The sequence below is a fragment of the Hypanus sabinus genome, chromosome 1 (assembly GCF_030144855.1).
Source record: "Hypanus sabinus isolate sHypSab1 chromosome 1, sHypSab1.hap1, whole genome shotgun sequence".
NCBI classification, from domain to species: Eukaryota; Metazoa; Chordata; class Chondrichthyes; order Myliobatiformes; family Dasyatidae; genus Hypanus; species Hypanus sabinus.
In genome coordinates, this window is record NC_082706.1 from 177,380,961 (window position 1) to 177,401,976 (window position 21,016).

The 21,016-nt window shown below is 44.9% G+C and overlaps 1 protein-coding gene and 1 non-coding gene across 3 annotated transcripts in view; both read left to right on the top strand.

Moving 5' to 3' along the window:
- The first annotated feature begins 370 nt into the window (after window positions 1-370).
- trnay-gua (transfer RNA tyrosine (anticodon GUA)) lies at window positions 371-460 on the top strand. The gene is given in 2 exon segments: window positions 371-407; window positions 425-460. It is a non-coding gene; the product is annotated as a tRNA-Tyr (tRNA).
- Window positions 461-13,169: 12,709 nt separating this feature from the next.
- trim55a (tripartite motif containing 55a) overlaps window positions 13,170-21,016 on the top strand; it is a 75,561-nt gene continuing 67,714 nt past the window's right edge. For both annotated transcript variants that reach the window (XM_059952722.1, XM_059952801.1), the window contains exon 1: window positions 13,170-13,353. In XM_059952722.1, coding sequence (XP_059808705.1) covers window positions 13,186-13,353 — 168 coding nt within the window. In that variant the 5' untranslated portion in view covers window positions 13,170-13,185. The remainder of the gene's footprint in view (window positions 13,354-21,016) is intronic.

Here is a 21,016-nt window from a genome sequence, read left to right on the forward strand (position 1 = left end):
TCCTTGCCTGATGGTTTCAGGCTGATTGATAGGTAAAGATGGTCTGACGGACATCTGTGATCTTATCCAAATGCTACACATTAGTCTCGGCGGCGCAGACTGAGTCTAAACAAGCGTTCAGGATTTTTGAACGTAGCAAACTGATCAATGTGGGCAATGATTAAACGGTTTGTGATTGAACCGATGGACTGTTGGAACGCTACAGATGAACGTCTTGCACATTGAAAGAGAGTTTGATCCGGCTTTCACAGGCGGTGCTTATTTCGGTGAGTGTGTGCATGTGCAGACTGCGCTGGGCACGCCCGGCTGGGTCGGTCACGCTACGTTGCGGTAAGTTATTGTGGCGCCGGAGCGCATCACCCAATGTGTTCCTTCGATAGCTCAGCTGGTAGAGCGGAGGACTGTAGTGGCTGCACTCCTAGTCATCCTTAGGTCGCTGGTTCGATTCCGGCTCGAAGGAAAACCTTTTATTCCATTCCATCATTTTTTTTGCAAGGCATTGCAGACGGAAATAACGATCATAAGTGAAACACTTTTACCACAACATTCATTTATATTTCTGAATTTACGCTGACGTGGGCCGCGCACGGTCTGTACACGCTATGTCGGTTCACACAGGGTGTGCATAGTGTTTCCCGAGTTGTGCACGTTGTGTTCCGTGGGTTTTGCTCAGGCTGAAATTTAATTTATATTGAAAACGCCATTTCTAAGTTTAGGGCAACGTGAGGAATGCTTTAAACAAGAAAGTCCTGAAGAAGGAGTCTCGATCCGAAACACCGACATTTTCCTCAACCTGCTGAGTTCCCCGAGCATCTTGTGCCTGCCTCCAGCATCTGCGGATTTTCTTGTGTTTGCGAGACAATGTAGATGAGCGTGGATTGTCCGGTACCGAGTCGAATCGGCTTGGGTAGTTGTGGCAACCCTTGACGGATTTCCATTTCTTCTGGAATGCCCCAACTCTTCCGGCTTCCTGCGTGGAGATCATATTTTATTTTTCTTCGGTTTTCTCTTCTTCCTGAAAATTCTCATTCAAGTGCTCTTTATTGATTAAATATTTGGTCGCCATATCTTAAGCTCTCCTTTTTAGCTTGGTAATACACACAAAATGCTGGAGGGATTCAGCAGGCCAGCCGGCCAGCCAGCATCTGTGAAACAGACTACAAGTTATATATTGGGCTGAGACCCTCCATTAGGATAAGGGGAGTAAGAAACACAAAACGATAGGTGAATGAGGGGGAGAGGCGAAGGAAAGAGCTGGGAAGTTGGTTGGTGAAAGAGATACCGGGCTGGAGAAGGGGGAACCTGATAGAGGGCGGAAGGCCATGGAAGAAAGGAAAAGGGGAGGAGCACCAGAGGGAAGTGATAGGTAAGAAGATAAGGTGAGAGAGGGAAATGGGAAAGGGGGATGCTGAAGGAGGAGGAAGGGCATTTCCAGAAGTTGGAGAAATTGATGTTCATGCCATCAGGTTGGAGGCTACCTAGATGGAATATGAGGTATTGCTCCTCCAACCTGAGTGTGGCCTTATCGTGACAGTAGAGGAGGCCATGGACTGACGTGTCAGAATGGGAATGGGAAGTGGAATTAAAATGGGTAGCCACTGGGAAATCCTGCTTTTTCTGGCAGACGGAGTGTAGGGGCTCGGTGAAACCATCTCCCAATCTTCATCAGGTCTCTCTGATATACAGGAGGCCACTCTGGGAGCACCGGACAGAGGAGATGACCCCAACAGACTCACAGGTGAAATGTTGCCTCACGTGGAAGGACTGTTTGGGGCCCTGAATGGTAGTGAGGGAGGAGGTGTAGGGGCAGATGTAGCACTTGTTCCGCTTGCAAGGAGAAGTGCCAGGAGGGAGATCGGTGAGGAGGGATGATGCACCATCAATAACTCACACCGAGACGTAAGGCGAGATATCGGCTTTTATTGACTGGAAGAAGGAACCAGGAGTGAGTGTCTATCATACAACGTCCTGGAGACTGAGGCCGAGCTTCAGGCCTCAGATCTCCTTTATACAGGGGCCTGTGGGAGGAGCCACAGGAGCAGTCAGCAGGGGGGGCGTGTCCCGACAGGCACATAGTTCACCACAAGGGACAAATGGGCAAGTGAGTCATGTGGGGAGCAACTGCAGCAGAAAACAATAAGTTGGAGAGAGGGAAAGATGCACTTGGTTGTGTTATCCCCTTGGAGACTGCAGAGAATCATGAGCTGGATGCGGAGGCTGATGGGGTGGTAGTTGAGGACAAGCGGAACCCTAACCTTGGCAAGGTGGTAGGAGGATGGGGTGAGGGCAGGTGTGCACAAAATGTAAGAGATGCAGTTGAGGGCAGCGTTGATGGTGGAGGAAGGGAGGCCTCTTTCTTTGAAGAAGAAGGACACCTCCTTCATTCCGGAATGAAAAGCTTCTTTCTGAGAGCAGATGCAGCAGAGCTGGAGGAATTGAGAGAAGGGGATGGCATTTCTACAAGTAACAGGGTGGGAAGAGGTATCGTCCAGGTAGCTGTGAGAATCAGTGGGTTTATAATTGACATCAGTAGATAAGCTGCCTCCAGAGACAGATACAAAGAGATCGAGAAAGGGGGGTCGGAAATATCCACTTTTACACGTGACCAGCATTTATTTTTATTCCCAATTGAGGTTAAGGGTGAGCTGTGGAGTTTTTGGCTAATGTACTCCCGCAGTGCAGTTTTGCAGGGAATTACGGGATTTAAATCCAGAGTCAATGAAAGGTTACAGTAGATTCTGGTTAATTGGAACACATTGGGACCAGTACATTTTGGCCCAATTCAGCACCTATCAGAATCAGTTTCATGTCATGGCAGATGTTGTGAAATTTGTTCTTTTAAACAGCATTGCATTGCCGTGCAAAACCATTAAAAAACTATGTATTACAATTACAACAAGAAATATACATATGCAGTGTGTGTATATATATATTATATATATATATATATAATATATATTATTGAGTCCTCAGCCTCAATACCTCCTTCTGCCATTGGATCCTCACTTGCAGATCCCAGTTAATTTCATTTTATATATAGATATATTTTTTTTAATGAAATTAATTAAGCTGTACAAAAGGAGAGCAAAAATAGTGAGGTGGTGTTCATGGGTTTATTACCCGTTAAGAAATCTGATGGCAGAGGAGAAGAAGCTTTTCCTGAAACACTGACTATGTGTATTCAAACTCCTGTACCTCCTCCTTGATGGTAGCAATGAGAAAAGGGCACATCCTGGCTGATGGGGGTCTTAATAATGGTGCCAGCTTTTTGAGGCATCACCATTTGAAGGTGCCCTCAATGCTGGGAAGGCTGAGTTGAAAACCTTATGCAGCTTTTCCAGTCCTGTGTCATCTCCCCTCCATAACAGATGGCAATGCAAATTAGAATGCTCTCCACAGCGCACTTACAGAAATGTATAACAGCCAACTCCTTGGCCTTCACGCAACCCAACCCTGGATAGCAAAGATGCATATATCAGCATTCTCTTTATCGACTACAGCTCAGCATTCTATGCTATCATCCCCTCTACTCTAATCAATAAGCTGCAAGACCTCAGCCTCAATACCTCCTTCTGCCAATGGATCCTCACTTGCAGATCCCAGTTAGTTTGGATTGGCAACAACATCTCTTCCATGATCTCCATCAGCACAGATGCACCACATGGTTGTGTGCTTAGCCCCCTGCTCTACTCGCTTTACATTTATGACTGTGTGGCTAGCACAGTTCCAATGCCACATTCAAGTTTGCTGATGACATTAATGTCCTAGACCAAGTCAAAGGTGATAATGAATCAGCATATTGGAGGGAGATTGAAAATCTGGCTGAGTGGTACCTTAACAACGACCACTTACTGAGTGTCAGCAAGACTATGGAACCGATTATTGACTTCACTAGAAAGAAAGCAGAGGTCCATGAGTCAGTCCTCATTGGAGGATCACAGGTGGAAAGGGTCAGCAACTTTAAATTCCTCAGTGTTATTACTTCAGAGGACCTCTTCTGGGTCCAGCACAGCAGCACCTCTACTTCCTTAGGAGTTTGCGGAGCTACAGCATGATATCTAAAACTTTAACGAACTTCTATAGAAAATTGAAGCACGGAAACCAAGCCAGTTTACAGATACGAATGAAATGCAGGAGCTTTAGATCCTCGCTCCCCACTATCCTCCTAGTGAATGCACAAACTCTGGGAAATGAAATTGAAAGCCTCGGAACAAGATTGTAGTACTAGAGGGACATCAGGGACTGTGGCGTACTTTGCTTTATGGAAACGTGGTTAACCTTTGACATTTCGAATGCTGCACTCCATTTCCCTCTCAACCCCACCCGTTCTCCTGCCTCCCAGCAACCTTTCACATGCTGAGTAATCAAGAACCTACTAACGTCCACCTTAAATACACCCAATGACCTGGCCTCCACAGCCACCTATGGCAATGAACTCCACAGATTCCCCAGCCTCTAGCTAAAGAAATTCCTCCTCATCTCCATTCTAAAGGGACATCCCTCTATTCTGAAGCTGTTCCCTCTGGTCCTAGACTCCCCCGCCATAGGAAACATCCTCTCTAAATTTACTCTATCTAAGTCTTTCAAAATTCAGTAGGTTTCAATGAAATTCCCAACTCATTCTTCTAAATTCCACTGAGTAAAGCCCAGAACCATCAATTGCTCCTCATCTGATAAGCCTTTCATTCACGGAATCATTCTCATGAGCCTCCTCTCCAATGTCAGCTCTTCTTTTCTTAAATTACTCACAATACTCCAAGTGAGGCCTCACCAGTACCTTATAAACCCTCAGCATTACATCTTTTATATTCTAGTCCTCTCAAAATGAATGTTAACATTACATTTGCCTTCCTCACCATTGACTCCACCTGCAAGATAACCTTTAAGGAATCCTTCATTAGGGATCCCAGGTCCCCATGTACCCCAGATCTTTGTATTTTATCTCTGTTTAGAGAATAGTTTATGCTTTTATTCCTGCTACGAACGCACATGACTGTACACTTCCCGACCTCTGCCACTTCTTTGGCCATTCTCCTAATCCATCCAAGTCCTTCTTCAGCCACCTTGCTTCCTCAATACTACCTGCCCCTCCAGCTATCTTCGTATCGTCTGCAAAGCCATCAATTGTATCACCCAAATCATTGGTATACAACATAAAAAGTGGCCCCAATATCAACCCCTGTGGAACACCACTAATCACAGGCAGCCAATCAGAAAGGGCTCCCTTTATTACCACTTTTGGCCTCCTGCCAGTCAGCCAATGCTCTATCTATGCTAGTATCTTTCCTACAATACCACCGGCTTTTATCATGTAGCCTCATGTCCATCACCTTGTTAAAGGCCTTCTAAAATCCAAGTACACAACATCCACTGATTCTCCTTTGTCTATCCTGCTTGTTATTTCTTCAAAGAGTTCCAACAGATTTGTCAGGCAAGGTTTTCCCTTATACTGATTTTGGCCTATATTATAATGTGCCTTCACCTGAAACCACATCTTTAACAATCAACTCCAACATTTCCCCCATCACTGAGGTCAGGCTAACTGGCCTACAATTTATTTTCTTCTTCCTCCCTCCCTTCTTGAAGAGTGGAGTAATACTTCCAGTCCTCTGGAACTATTCCAGAATATAGTGATTCATAAAAGATTATTACTAATGCCTCCATAACCTCTTCAGCTACCTCTTTCAGAACCCTGGGGTGTAGTCCGTCTGGACCAGGTGACCTATCTACCTTCAGACATTTCAGATTCCCAAGTACCTTCTCCTTAGTAAGTGGAAATTGCTTTATGATTAACTCATTGTGGTGCACATATGTGGTGGTTCTGTCTCAATCCTGCTCACCCGACCTGGAACATCTAGCAGTCAAGTGTCATCCATTTTATATGCTAAGGGAGCCTTCTGCCATCATCCTGATAACATTCTACCTCAGGTCAATGTCAGGTCGGCACTGGAGAGGATTAGCATTGTATTAAGCGGTCACAAAACTGTGCTCCCAGATGCCTTCCCTATCGTTGCAGGGATTTCAACCAGGCCAGCTTGAAGAAGTCTCTGAACAACTACCACCAAAATATCATCTGTGGAACTAGAGGAGTCAACACACTTGACCATTGTTGCACCACCATCAGAAATGCTTACTGTGCCATCCTTTGCCCATACTTGAGAAAAGTCTGATCACCTGGTTGTACTTCTACTCCCAGCGAACAGGCAGAGACTAAAGACTGCAGCAGCAGTGATGAAGGTCAAGAAGGTGTGATCAAAGAAGAAGGAGGAGCACTTACAGGACTGCTTTGAGTCGGTGGACTGGACAATATTCAGGGACTCATCTTTGAATCTGAATGAATATGCAACAATTTTCATCGACTTCATCAAGATCTCTGTGGGTGAGTGTGTGCCTTTGAGAGCATACTGGACATATCGAAATCAAAGGCTGTAGGTGAACAAGGAGATTCATAGTCTGCTGAGAGCTGGATCTGTGGCAATCAAGACCAGTGATCCAGAACTATACAGGTACAACCCACAGAAGGCTATTTTAAGAGTGAAAAAACAGTTCTGATTGAAATTAGAGGTGGAATTGGATGCATGTCAGCTCTAGCAGGGTTTGTAGGCCATTATTTTCTATAAAGCAAAACCTAACATCATGAATGGCTGTGATGAACTCCCAGATTATCTCAGCAACTTTTAAGCGTGCTTTGAAAGGAGGATAAAACTACACCTGTGCAAATCCTTGAAATCTCTGTCTTCGAGGCCAAATTCAGAACATCTTTCCTGAGCGTGAACCCTCACAAACCGTCAGGCCCTGATGGTGTATCTCGGAGGGCACTGTGCCAACCGACTGGCGGGAGTGTTCAAGGACATCTTCAATCTCTCACTGCTGCACTGGGAGGTCCCCACCTGCTTCAAAAGGTCAGTGATCATAATGGTGCCCAAGAAGAGCAGGGTGAGCTGGCTCAATGACTATCGTCAGTGAATGAGTGGGCCAGTGAAGGAGTGGAGATTTGAGGCTTTGACTCGAGAGATTCTGGCAGTTTTGGCAGTTGGATTGTGCAATCAAGTCAATCAAGATTTGAATAGCTCAGACTCAGCAGAAAGCAGCTGATTTGGCAATTGAGGTCAGGTGACCCAGCAGTTTGAAAAGCTCAAACAAATAAATAGAGGGTTACCTCAAGCGGAGCAACCTGTGGAAAATAGCCAGTGAAGGTGTGGCGATTTGAGGCTTTGACTCGAGAGGTGGAGGACGAGCTTGTTCCCAGTTAGTCTTTACAATGTCTCCTGAGATGGTGATGTGCCTCTCCTGTGAGATGTGGCAGTCTTGGGGGAACTCCCCCCTCCTGCAGAGTCACATCTAGCAGAAGTGCTTGCGGCTGGGTGATCTGGAAGACTGTGTGAGGAATCTGGAGCAGCAGCTGCATGACCTTCGACTCATAAGGGAAAATGAGGCAGTCATTGATGAGAGCTACAGGGAGGTAGTCACACCTAGGCTGCCAGAAGCAGGTAGTTGGGTGACAGTCTGAGGGGGGAAAGTGAAGGAGAGTAGATAGAAAGTGCAGAGCACCCCTGTAGCCATTTCCCTCAATAATAAGTTTACCGTCCTGGATGCTGTTGGTGAGGATGACTGACCAGGTGTGAGCCACGGTGGCAGGGCCTCTGGCACTGAGTCTGAACCTGTGGTGCAGAAGGATGGGACGGAGACTCTATAGTCAGGGGAGCAGACAGGAGATTTTGTGAACGTGAGAAGGAAACCCGTATGGTTTGTTGCCTCCCGGGTGCTAGGGTCCGGGATGAATCTGACTGGGTCCATGACATCCTGGTACAAGAGGAAAAGCAACCAGAAGTCGTGATACATGTTGGGACCAATGACATAGGCAAGAAGAGGGATGAGGTCCTGAAGTGTGAGTTTTGGGAACTAGGCAGAAGGCTGAAGAACAGGACCTCAAGGGTGGCGTTCTCAGGATTGCTGCCAGTACTACGTGATAGTGATGGTAAGAATTGGAGGAGATGGCAGTTGAATGTGTGGCTGAGGAGTTGGTGCAGGGGGCAGGGTTTTAGATTTTTGGACCATTGGGATCTCTTCTGGGGAAGGTGCAACCTGTACAGATTGGATGGTTTGCACCTGAACTCAAGGGGGAGCAACATCCTTGCAGGTAGGTTTGCTAGCATGGTTCAGGAGGGTTTAAACTAATTTGCAAGGGGGATGGGACCCGGAGTGATAGAGCAGTGAAAGAAGTGCATGGAGTAAAGCCAGATCTAACATACAGAGAGGTTTTGAGGAAAGAGTAGCAAAATAAAGGGTATAAAGGTAGTAAGGTAGAAGGGCTAAAGTGTGTGTACTTCAATGCAAGAAGCATCAGGAAGAAAGGTGATGAACTGAGAGCTTGGATACATACATGGAATTATGATGTAGTGGCCATTACGGAGACTTGGCTGGCACCAGATCAGGAATGGATTCTCAATATTCCTGGATTTCAGTGCTTTAAAAGGGATAGAGAGGGGGAAAAAAGGGGAGGAGGGGTGGCATTACTGGTCAGGGATACTATTACAGCTGCAGAAAGGGTGGGTAATGTAGCAGGATCCTCTTTTGAGTCAGTATGGGTGGAAGTCAGGTACAGGAAGGGAGCAATTACTCTACTGGGGGTATTCTGTAGGCCCCCTGGTAGCAGCAGAGATACCGAGGAGCAGATTTTGGAAAGGTGCAAAAATAACAGGGTTGTTATCATGGGTGACTTTAACTTTCCTAATATTGTTTGGCACCTGATTAGTTCCAATGGTTTAGATGGGGCAGAGTTTGTTAAGTGTGTCCAGGATGGATTCCTGTCACAGTATGTTGACAGGCCGACTAGGGGGAATGCCATACTAGATCTAGTATTAGGTAACGAACCTGGTCAGGTCACAGATCTGTCAGTGGGTGAGCATCTGGGGGACAGTGATCACCGCTCCCTGACCTTCAGCATTATCATGGAAAATGATAGAATCAGAGAGGACAGGAAAATTTTTAATTGGGGAAGGGCAATTTATGAGGCTGAGGCTAGAACTTGCGGGTGTGAACTGGGATGATGTTTTTGCAGGGAAATGTACGATGGACATGTGGTCGATGTTTAAGGATCTCTTGCAGGATGTTAGGGATAAATTTGTCCAGGTGAGGAAGATAAAGAATGGTAGGGTGATGGAACCATGGGTGACAAGTGAAGTGGAAAATCTAGTCAGGTGGAAGAAGGCAGCATACATGAGGTTTAGGAAGAAAGGATCAGATTGGTCTATTGAGGAATATAAGGTAGCAAGAAAGGAGTTTAAGAAGGGGCTGAGAAGAGCAAGAAGGGGGCATAAGAAGGCCTTGACGAGTAGGGTAAAGGAAACCCCAAGGCATTATTCAATTATGTGAAGAACAAAAGGATGACAGGAGTGAAGGTAGGACCGATTAGAGATAAAAGTGGGAAGATGTGCCTGGAGGCTGTGGAAGTAAGCGAGGTCCTCATTGAATACTTCTCTTCGGTATTCACCACTGAGAGGGAACTTGTTGACAGTGAGGACAATATGAGTGAGGGTGATGTTCTGGAGCATGTTGATATTAAGGGAGAGGAAGTGTTGGAGTTGTTAAAATACATTAGGATGGATAAGTCCCCCGGGCCTGATGGAATATTCCTCAGGCTGCTCCACGAGGCAAGGGAAGAGATTGCTGACCCTCTGGCTAGGATCTTTATGTCCTCGTTGTCCAAGGGAATGGTACCAGAGGATTGGAGGGAGGCGAATGTTGTCCCTTTGTTCAAAAAAGGTAGTAGGGATAGTCCAGGTAATTATAGACCAGTGAGCCTTATGTCTGTGGTGGGAAAGCTGTTGGAAAAGATTCTTAGAGATGGAATCTATGGGCATTTAAAGAATCATGGTGTGATCAGGGACAGTCAGCATGGCTTTGTGAAGGGCAGATCGCACCTAACAAGCCTGATAGAGTTCTTTGAGGAGGTGACCAGGCATATAGGTGAGGGTAGTGCAGTGGATGTGATCTACATGGATTTTAGTAAGGCATTTGACAAGGTTCCACATGGTAGGCTTATTCAGAAAGTCAGAAGGCATGGGATCCAGGGAAGTTTGGCCAGGTGGATTCAGAATTGGCTTGCCTGCAGAAGGCAGAGGGTCTTGGTGGAGGGAGTACATTCAGATTGGAGGGTTGTGACTAGTGGTGTCCTACAAGGATCTGTTCTGGGACCTGTACTTTTTGTGATTTTTATTAATGACCTGGATGTGGGGGTAGAAGGGTGGGTTGGCAAGTTTGCAGACAACACAAAGGTTGGTTGTGTTGTAGATAGTGTAAGAGGATTGTTGAAGATTGCAGAGAGACATTGATAGGATGCAGAAGTGGCTGAGCAGTGGCAGATGGAGTTCAACCCAGAGAAGTGTGAGTTGGTACACTTTGGAAGGACAAACTCCAAGGCAGAGTACAAAGTAAATAGCAGGATACTTGGCAGTGTGGAGGAGCAGAGGGATCTGGGGGTACATGTCCACAGATCCCTGAAAGTTGCCTCACAGAAAGCTTATGGGGTGTTAGCTTTCATAAGTCGAGGGATAGAGTTTAACAGTCGCAATGTAATGATGCAGCTCTATAAAACTCTAGTTAGGCCACACTTGGAGTACTGTGTCCAGTTCTGGTCACCTCACTATAGGAAGGATGTGGAAGCATTGGAAAGGGTACAGAGGAGATTTACCAGGATGCTGCCTGGTTTAGAGAGTATGGATTATGATCAGAGATTAAGGGAGCTAGGGCTATACTCTTTGGAGAGAAGGAGGATGAGGGGAGACATAATAGAGGTGTACAAGATATTAAGAGGAATAGACAGAGTGGACAGCCAGCGCCTCTTCCCCAGGACACCACTGCTCAGTACAAGGGGACATGGCTTTAAGGTAAGGGGAGGGAAGTTCAAGGGGGATATTAGAGGAAGGTTTTTCACTCAGAGTGGTTGGTGCATGGAATGCACTGCCTGAGTCAGTGGTGGAGGCAGATACACTAGTGAAGTTTAAGAGACTACTAGACAGGTATATGGAGGAATTTAAGGTGGGGGGTTATATGGGAGGCAGGGTTTGAGGGTCGGCACAGCATTGTGGGCTGAAGAGCCTGTAATGTGCTGTACTATGTTCTATAATATAGAAGAAAAAATAATACTAATAACTCATTCAATCAATTACAGAATATGTATATTGAATAGTTTAAAAATTGTGTATAAACAGAAATAATACACATTTAAAAAGTGAGGTAGTATTCACAGGTTCAATGTCCCTTTAGGAATCGGATGGCAGAGGGGGAAGAAGCTGTTCCTGAATTGCTGAGTGTGTGCCTTCAGGCTTCTGTATCTCCTACCTGATGGTAACAATGAGAAAAGGGCATGCCCTGGGTGCTGGGTGGAAGCTGGATGTGGAGGCTGGTGGGGTGGTAGGTGAGTACAAGAAGAACCCTATCCATGCTAGGGTAGCGGGAGGATGGGGTAGAGCAGATGTGTGTGATATGGAAGAGATACCATTGAGGTGGAGGAAGGGAAGCCCCTTTCTTTGAAGGATGTGGACATCTCCTTCATTCTGAAATGAAAACCCTCATCCTGAGAACAGAAGTGGCAGAAATGGAGGAATTGAGAGAAAGGGATGAGAATTTTACAAGTAACAGGGTGGGAAGTGGTATAGTCCAGGTGGCTGTAGAGTCTGTGGATTTGTAATAGACGTAAGTAGATAAACTGTCTCCAGATAGAGGCTGAGTAAGGGGAAGGAGGTGTCGGAAATGGACCAGGTAAGTTTGAGGTCATGGTGGAAGTTGGAGGCCAAGTTAATGAAGTTGATGCGTTCTGCAAGGGTGCAGGAAGCAGCACCAATGCAGTCGTCAATGTAATGTAGGAAAAGCGGGGGGCAGTCACCAGTGTCGGCTTGGAACATAGACTGTTCCACGTAGCCCAACAAAAAGGTAGGCACAGCTGGGACCCATGTGAGCGTGAGCAGAAAGATCCTGGGTGTCAGGAGATGACTAACTTACTGTGGGATCCCAGCTAATCAGCCAAGTTGAGCTTGTTGGCACTCAGGCTCGGCCCAGTTCTCCCCTCTAAGCACAGGGATGAACGATTGCTGACAATTTGAAAAAAACAACTCACCGTTTCTGATTGCTATAGGCTACAGGCATTGTATAGGGTGGGATTAGTTAAATTAATGTTGTATTTGCAAGGACTTAGTGGTCCTGTTTCTGTACTGTACTGCTCTATGTTCTGTGTTGGAAGGTCAGGGTTCTATGTTGTTCAGGCTCCTTGACCCTGAAAACCAAAATTCAGTAAGACAAGACTACAAAAGGAATCCTATAAGAGAGAAAGTCAACTTGAAGAATATGAAATAAAATCAATTGAAGATGTGTAATACTGGAATCTTCAAGTTAGTAACATTATGAACATAATAATAAAACTTATTTATGATTTGAATTTGCATTTCATTAATCAGAATATTTCTGTGTTGAAATCATTATACATTGGCATAGCCACTTTCTATGTCAAACTATATGCATAAAGATTTTATTAGTCTGAAAACTTTCACCTCCTTACAGTTAAACAGATTGCAATGGTGAAGTCTGCTTATTCAGTACAATAAGGACACACTGTGTACAGTATCTCTGTGCTATTTAAAACTCTGGCTTCATTCCAGGATCAAGTGAGTCTGTGCAGAACTGTCAAGATTGTCAGTGGTCATGATCCTGACATCAAAATATTTTAATAAAGCAAAATTTACACCTTAGAACAACACTGTGTTGGAGCTGTGAATTTGGGAAGTTGTAATTTGCAGTTCTCCTTCAGATTGTTTTGATTAATTCTGGTACAAGAACATTTTTTTGTATGTCAGTGTTCAGAGAAACAGCTGTTTTGGATCTGAGCGCTGACAGGTGTAAGATTGGAGGGACAGAGAGAGGGCAGACAGCAGCTCTGGAAGTCAACATCAGTCAGTGTCAGTTTCATATAAGGACACAGCAAAGTAAGCAAGCATAGCAACCGCTGACGTTGTGATGCTAAAAACAACCTCAGTCCCACCAACCCAATCAAAGATAATGCAGAAACATCAAGAAGTGCTCTAGTCAATCAGGCCACAGCCTCAGGGCAAGTAAGGAAGAGAAGCTGGACACAGTTTAATTTCTGAAAGTAATTGCAGAAGTTAGATAAAACCGCTAAAGTTTTCTGACATGACAGCTTCCATGGATTATAACCTTTTGTCCAATGATCGTCAAACCATGGACAACCTGGAAAAGCAGCTGATCTGCCCAATCTGTTTAGAATTATTCTCCAAACCGGTTGTTATTCTTCCATGTCAGCATAACCTGTGTCGGAAGTGTGCAAATGATATGTTCCAGGTAAGTTACTGATGGTCGGGATGTGTGGCCACTGAAAGGAGAAAGTGGCAACTTAATTAATTTGTAACATTAACATCACAGTGTGAGGTCCTACTGTGGGTGTGAAGGAGTGAATCCATTTTGAGATTGTTCAATAGGGCATTGGGGTACCGTTGCCCCAACTGGAGAGGGGATGCGCAGGGTGTTTCACTTCAGAACCTTTTCCCATGAACTTTTTTGGAAGACTGCTCTGTTCTGCATGTGCTTAATGAAAGTTTCGTAAAGGAAATAAAATTGATGAATGATGGAGGCAGGAAATTAAACCTGCCTTAAGAGTAGAGATAGTTATTCCACCATGCTCCTAGCTAACTTCCATTTTCCTGTTCTTCAAAATATTCAATCAGTCTAAAGCCTATTATTCAAAATTAACTCTATATATGCTGTCTCACATTAGCTACTAGCTCAAATTTAAATCTGTATTCTCGCTTTCATATGTCACTGGGAAGCATAACAGCTATTAGAAAAGTCAAAGTGCGTACATACATATTGCCGTATACTGCTTTGAGGTTCATTTTCTTACAGGCCCTTGCAGGAAAGTAAAGAAATAAAATAATATTTATGAAGAATTATACATGAGTAAAGACTGACAGACAACCAATATGCAAAAGAAGACAAGTTGTGCAAATAATAAAAAAACTGAAAACATGAGTTGTAGAGGCGTTAAAAACGGGTCTATAGATTGTTGAATCAGCTCTGAGCTCTGGAGAGTGAAGTTATGCCCACCAGTTCAGGAGCCTGATTGCTGTAGGATAATAATTGTGTCTGAACCTGGTGGTGTAGACAATAGACAATAGGTGCTGAAGTAGACCATTCGGCCCCTCAAGTCTGCACCGCCATTCTGAGATCATGGCTGATCATTCACTATCAATACCCAGTCCCTGCCTTGTCCCCATATCCCTTGATTCCCCTATCAATCAGATATCTATCTAGCTCCTTCTTGAAAGCATCCAGAGAATTGGCCTCCACCGTCTTCCAAGGCAGTGCATTCCACACCTCCACAACTCTCTGGGAGAAGAAGTTCTTCCTCAACTCTGTTTTAAATAACTGACCTCTTATTCTCAATCCATGCCCTCTGGTACTGGACTCTCCCAACATCATATTTCCCGCCTCAATCCTATCAAATCCTTTAATTATCTTAAACGTTTCAATCAGATCCCCTCTCAATCTCCTCAATTCCAACGTGTACAAGCCCAATCTCTCCAATCTCTCTGCGTAAGACAGGCCTGCCATCCCAGGAATCAACCTAGTGAATCTACGCTGCACTTCCTCAATTGCCAGAATGTCCTTCCTTAAACCTGGAGACCAAAACTGTACACAATATTCCAGGTGTGGTCTCACCAGGGCCCTGTACAAATGCAAAAGAACATCCTTGCTCTTGTATTCAATTCCCCTTGTAACAAAGGCCAACATTCCATTTGCCCTCTTCACTGCCTGTTGCACTTGCTCATTCACCTTCATTGACTGATGAACTAGGACTCCTAGGTCTCTTTGCATTTCTCCCTTACCTAACTCTACACTGTTCAGACAATACTCTGCCCTCTTGTTCCTGCTTCCAAAGTGGATAACTTCACATTTATTCACATTGAATGACATCTGCCAAGTATCTGCCCACTCACCCAGCCTATCCAAGTCTCCCCGTATTCTCCTAACGTCCTCTTCGCATGTCACACTGCCACCCAGTTTAGTATCATCAGCAAACTTGCTGATATAGTTTTCAATGCCCTCATCTAAATCATTGACATAAATCGTAAAGAGCTGTGGTCCCAATACAGAGCCCTGTGGTACCCCACTGGTCACCTCCAGCCAGTCCAAGAAACACCCATTCACTGCTACCCTTTGTTTTCTATCTGCCAACCAGTTTTCTATCCATGTTGAAACCCTGCCCCCAATGCCATGAGCTCTGATTTTACTCACCAATCTCCTATGTGGCACCTTATCGAATGCCTTCTGAAAATCTAGGTACACTACATCCACTGGCTTACCTTCGTCTAACATCCTTGTTACACCCTCAAAAAACTCCAACAGATTAGTCAAGCATGATTTGCCCTTGGTAAATCCATGCTGGCTCGGCCTAATCCTATTACTGCCATCAAGATATGCCACATTTCGTCCTTAATAAGCATCTTCCCCACGACTGACGTTAGGCTAACAGGGCGATAGTTCTCTGTTTTCTCCTTCCCTCCCTTCTTGAAAAGTGGGATAACATTAGCCACTCTGTCCAATCTTCAGGAACTGATCCTGAATCTAAGGAACATTGGAAAATGATTACCAATGCATCCTGAGCCACCTCTTTTAGAACCCTCGGATGCAGACCATCTGGACCCGGGGATTTATTAGCCTTCAGTCCTATCAGTCTACTCATCACAGTTTCTTTCCTAATGTCAATCTGTTTCAATTCCTTTGATATCTTATGACCCTGGCCCATCCATACATCTGGGAGATTGCTTGTGCCCTCCCTGGTGAAGACAGATCTAAAGTACGCATTAAATTCTGTTGCCATTTCCCTGTTTCCCATAACAATTTCTCCCAATTCATTCTTCAAGGGGCCAACATTGTTCTTAACTATCTTCTTTCTCTTCACTTAGCTAAAAAAAGCTTTTGCTATCCCCTTTTATATTCCTGGCTAGACTGAGCTCATACCTGATCTTTTCTCTCCATATTGCTTTTTTAGTTAAGATCTGCTGTTCCTTAAAACTTTCCCAATCATCTGTATTCCCACTCATCTTAGCCCTGTCATACTTCTTTTTCTTTAATGCTATACAATCTCTGACTTCCTTTGTCAACCACTGTGGCCCCTTCCCCCTCTTTGAATCCTTCGTTCTCATTGGAATGAACTGCTTTTGCATCTTTTGTATTATCCCCAAGAATATCTGCCACTGCTGATCCACTGTCTTTCCTGCCAGGGCATCCACCCATTTAACTTTGGCCAGCTCTTCCCTCATGGCTCCGTAGTCTCCTTTATTTAATTGCAACACTGACACCTCTAATCTGCCCTTATCCCTCTCAAATTGTAGATAAAAACTTATCATGTTATGATCACTACTTCCTAATGGCTCCTTTACTTCAAGATCACTTATCAATTCCTGTTCATTACACATCACCAAGTCCAAAATAGCCTGGTTCCTGGTTGGCTCAAGCACAAGCTGGTCCAAAAATACATCCCTTAGACACTCCACAAACTCCCTATCCTGGGGTCCAGCACCTACCTGATTCTCCCAGTTCACCTGCATGCTGAAATCTCCCATAACGACTGCATTACTTTAGCACATGCCAATGTTAACTCCCTAATCAACTTGTACCCAATATCCACGCTACTGTTTGGGGGCCTGTACACAAAACCCATTAGGGTCTTTTTACCCTTACTGTTCCTCAGCTCAATCCACACAGACTCTACTTCCCCTGTTCCTAAGTCACCCCTTGCTAAGTACTGAATCTCATTCCTCACCAACAGGGCCACCCCACCCCCTCTTCCCATATTTCTGTCTCTACGATAGCACGTATACCCTGGTACACTCAATTCCCAGGCCTGATCCCCTTGCAGCCATGTCTCCGTTATCCCAACAATATCGTAGTTCCCCATTTTCATCTGAGCTTCAAGCTCATCTGTCTTATTTCTGACACTACGCGCATTCAAGTATAGAATTCTTAGCCCATTCCTCCTCTCTTTGCTTAAAACACTGTCTATTGTACCTAACCCAGCTCCTTGAACTTCCATCGGGCTAATTGCACCTTGAATTTTGATGACCTTCTCAAGATCACCCAAACCTTCTACACATTTAACCCCATGCTCCTTCTGACCAACCCTCTGTACATGTAACTTTTCCAACACATGTTCTGTCTCACCTTTCTCCTTTACACAATTAATATTTGGGAAACGTGTATTCCCCACCTGTTCCTTATCCTTCATCATATCATCTTCTCTCGTATTCTGGATCCCTGCCCCCTGCACATCCAGTTTAACCCCCCCCCCCCCCAGCAGCACTGGCAAACATTCCTGCAAGAATGTTAGTACCCCTCCAGTTCAGATGTAGACCGTCCCTTCGAAACAGATCTCGACATCCCTGGAACAAAGACCAATTATCCAAAAACCTGAACCCTTCCTTCCCGCACCATGCTCTCAGCCTCGTATTAATGTGCATAATCATTCTATTCTTCACCTCACTCACACGTGGCACAGGTAGCAATCCCGAGATTGTCACCCTGGAGGTCCTGCCTTTCAGCTTCACTCCTAACTCCCTGAACTCTCTAAGCAGGACCCCCTCACTCACCTTACCTACATCGTTGGTCCCTACATGGACCACTACATCTGGGTTCATGCCCTCGTTCTCAAGAATAGCCTGCACCCGATCTGAGATGTCCCGGACCCTGGCTCCGATATCTCCTGCTCAATGGTAGTAGTGTGAAGAGAGTGTGGCCTGAACGATGGGGTCCTTGATGATGGATGCCATTTTGTTGTGGCAGCGCTCCATGTAAGTGCGCTTAATGGTGGGGAGGGCTTTGCCAATGATGGACTGGGCTCTATCCACCACTCTTTATAGACTGCTTTATTCCTGGGCATTTGTGCTTCCAAGTATATCCACCTCTGTGGATCCAAATGCCACTATTGTCCACCACTAGGTGTGATGATGGTGCAGTGATTAGATTGCTGGACTAGTTGTCCAGAAGCCTAAATACAGAAAATTTTGTTCAAACCCCATCATAGTAGCTGTCAAAATTAAATTCATATTGAGAGTATAAAAAAATAGTCTGAGAAGTGATGAACATCATGTTATTAAAAATGCCCTGAAAGGAGAGAAATTTGGTGTCTTTACCTAAATTCTCCAGTTCAACCTGCTCCCCCTGTACACTTCTCCTTTCACCCCCTGATCACCTGTAGTTCCTCACCCCAACCACCTTCATCCTGTTTCTTTGCCTTGGGCTATCCAATCCATCTGCCTATCCATACTCCTCCCATTGTTCACATCTGCTCACCCTACCTCTGATTTGGTTCCTTGTTCCACCTTCCTTTCCTATCAGATTCCATCATCTATAGCAGTCTGGTTGCTCCAGCTATCACCTGTTGCCTTGTCACTCTTCCTCCTCCATTTGTTTGTCACCCTTCGCCATCTCTCCTCTACCCTGGATCTATCAATCCCTTGTCAACTTCTGTTCTATCCCTTCCCCACACCTCTTTCTAGTGTCCATCTTCTTTCTATCATTCAATCCAGATGAAGGATCTCAATCCAGAACATTGACAGTCCATTTCCCTCCTCTGACCTGTGGTACTTTGTTTTCTGCTCCAGATCCCATCATCTGCAGTCTCTGTGTCTCCTTGACTGATCTGGTCTCGATGTGACTCCATCCCTGATATTGACTCTGAGTATGTCCTCTGCAATAGGTTCAGAGACAGTGGGAGAAGGGCAACAAAAGCTGGGCATGCCAACAATGCCTGAAATATTAAAAAAAACATGCTAACCTCAACTCCACTTTTGTGAAAGGGAAGCAATCCAGACCACATTGCTGTAGGATTCACTCTCAGCCTGCTAAACCCCCATACAAAGCCTGTCTCAAACCAGAGATTTCAGGAATTAGGGGAATCAAGACATATAGGCCCAATGCTAGAATATGGCACAGAGGTAATGAATTGACCATGATCTTATTGAATGGTAGAATGAAACATATGCCTGCTTCTGTTAACATACTTGTCTTTAAAATATCAAATGAGTCAAAGGAATGGGAATATTAATATAGGGATTCCTTTTATATATCTTCAGTCTTCCAAGAGAGGTTCATCTTGAATAATGTAAATTGCCCAGCAGACTCCCACTGCAACTGTAATAAAAATGCAATGGAGCGGAGGGGGAACAGCTGTCATTGAGATCTCCTGGGCTTCGCCATCTCTCTAAGTGCTATGGCAAATCCATTTCTGGAGCTAGAGCTGAAATTGTTATACCCCTGAGTCTAGCAGTTTTATATTAGTTCATACGTTTAATATGAAGCAATCACATTGTTGTTATTTTTATTTAGTAATGCAGCATGTAACAAGATCTTCCAGACCTACAAGGCCAGCATCACCACTACCACCACCATCATCGTCATGTGCCGTGTAATATGATGTCGGCGATCATGGCCTTTCCATAATCATGATTGTTCTTGACAAACTTTTCTACAGATGTCGTTTGCCATTGCCTTCTTCTGGGCAGAGTCTTGAAAAGATAGGTGAAACCAGCCGTTATCAATACACTTCAGAGATTGTCTGCCTGGTTACATATGTCAGTGATCACATAACCAAAACTTGTGTTGTGCATCAGGTGCTCATACAACCATCCACCATCTGCTTCCATGGCTTTACATGACCCTGATTGGGTGGGAGGGGGGCAGGGTGGATACACAGGTTCTACATCCTGTCCAAGGGTGACCTGCAGCCTAGCAGAGAAGAGGGGTGCCTTACTCATCCTTTGGTAAAGATGTATCTCCACCCCACCGCCCAATTGCACTCATGTGACCAATTAAACTACAAACCCGTACACCTTAAGAATGTGGGAGGAAGCCAGAGCACCCAGAAGAAACCAACACAGTCACAGGGAGCACATACAAACTCCTTACAGACAGCGACAGAATTGAATGATAGTCGCTGGTGCTGTGATAGGGTTGCGCTAACTCCAAGGCTAGAGTACCACCCCAATATTCCAGCAATAATTAAATAAAACCAGAGAAAATGGAAAATACTCCGCAGGTCAGACAACTCCTGTGCCGAGAGAAACATTTCATCAACTGTTCAGGCTGATGAATGGTATCATCAGAAGTGAGAAAAGCTAGAAATCAAACATGAAAGAAGTGGAGAGAATAAAACAAGTATCGGTAGCAGGATGGGGTGCAAGAAAGACTTTGGAGGAAATGGGTGTAGTCAAAGGCTAGTTGTGAACTGGGAGAATAAGTATAACCAGGTAATGGACGGTGAATGTGGAGAATTGTTCCATCATGGTGGAAGATATGTGTACATGCAGAAATGTAATGGTTTGAGATTGTGCAGTAATTGTGAACAGTTGTGACATCAGCACTGTTGATTTGATGCCTCTTGAGCTCTGACAAATGAGACCTGATTTCATTGCAACATTAAAAATTCCTTCCAGGGGTTTACAGGGTAGATATTGAGATTATGGGTTCAAGGTTAGCCATTCCTGAGGAAGCCTTTCTTGGAGAATGATGAATCTTTAGAAATTGTTACCTACCAGGAATGGTATAGCGTTACTGCAGGGAAGTAGCACTGAGTTAATAGTCCAGCCATTACTTTATTGTATAGTAGAGTAAACACAAGGGCCACACAAATCAGGTTGGGCTGGATCCCAAGAGAGGGAATTTGTAGAATGTCTACAAGTTGGCTTTTTAGAGCAGCTTGTGGTCGAGCCCACGAAGGGAATGTCAAGAGCAAACACGAGGAAATCTGCAGATGCTGGAAATTCAAACAACAACACACACAAAATGCTGGTAGAACACAGCAGGCTAGGCTGCATCTATAGGGAGAAGCGCTGTCGATGTTTCGGGCCGAGACCTTTCGTCAGGACCAACCGAAAGGAAAGATAGTAAGAGATTTGAAAGTAGTGGGGGGAGGGGGAAGTGCAAAATGATAGGAGAAGACCGGAGG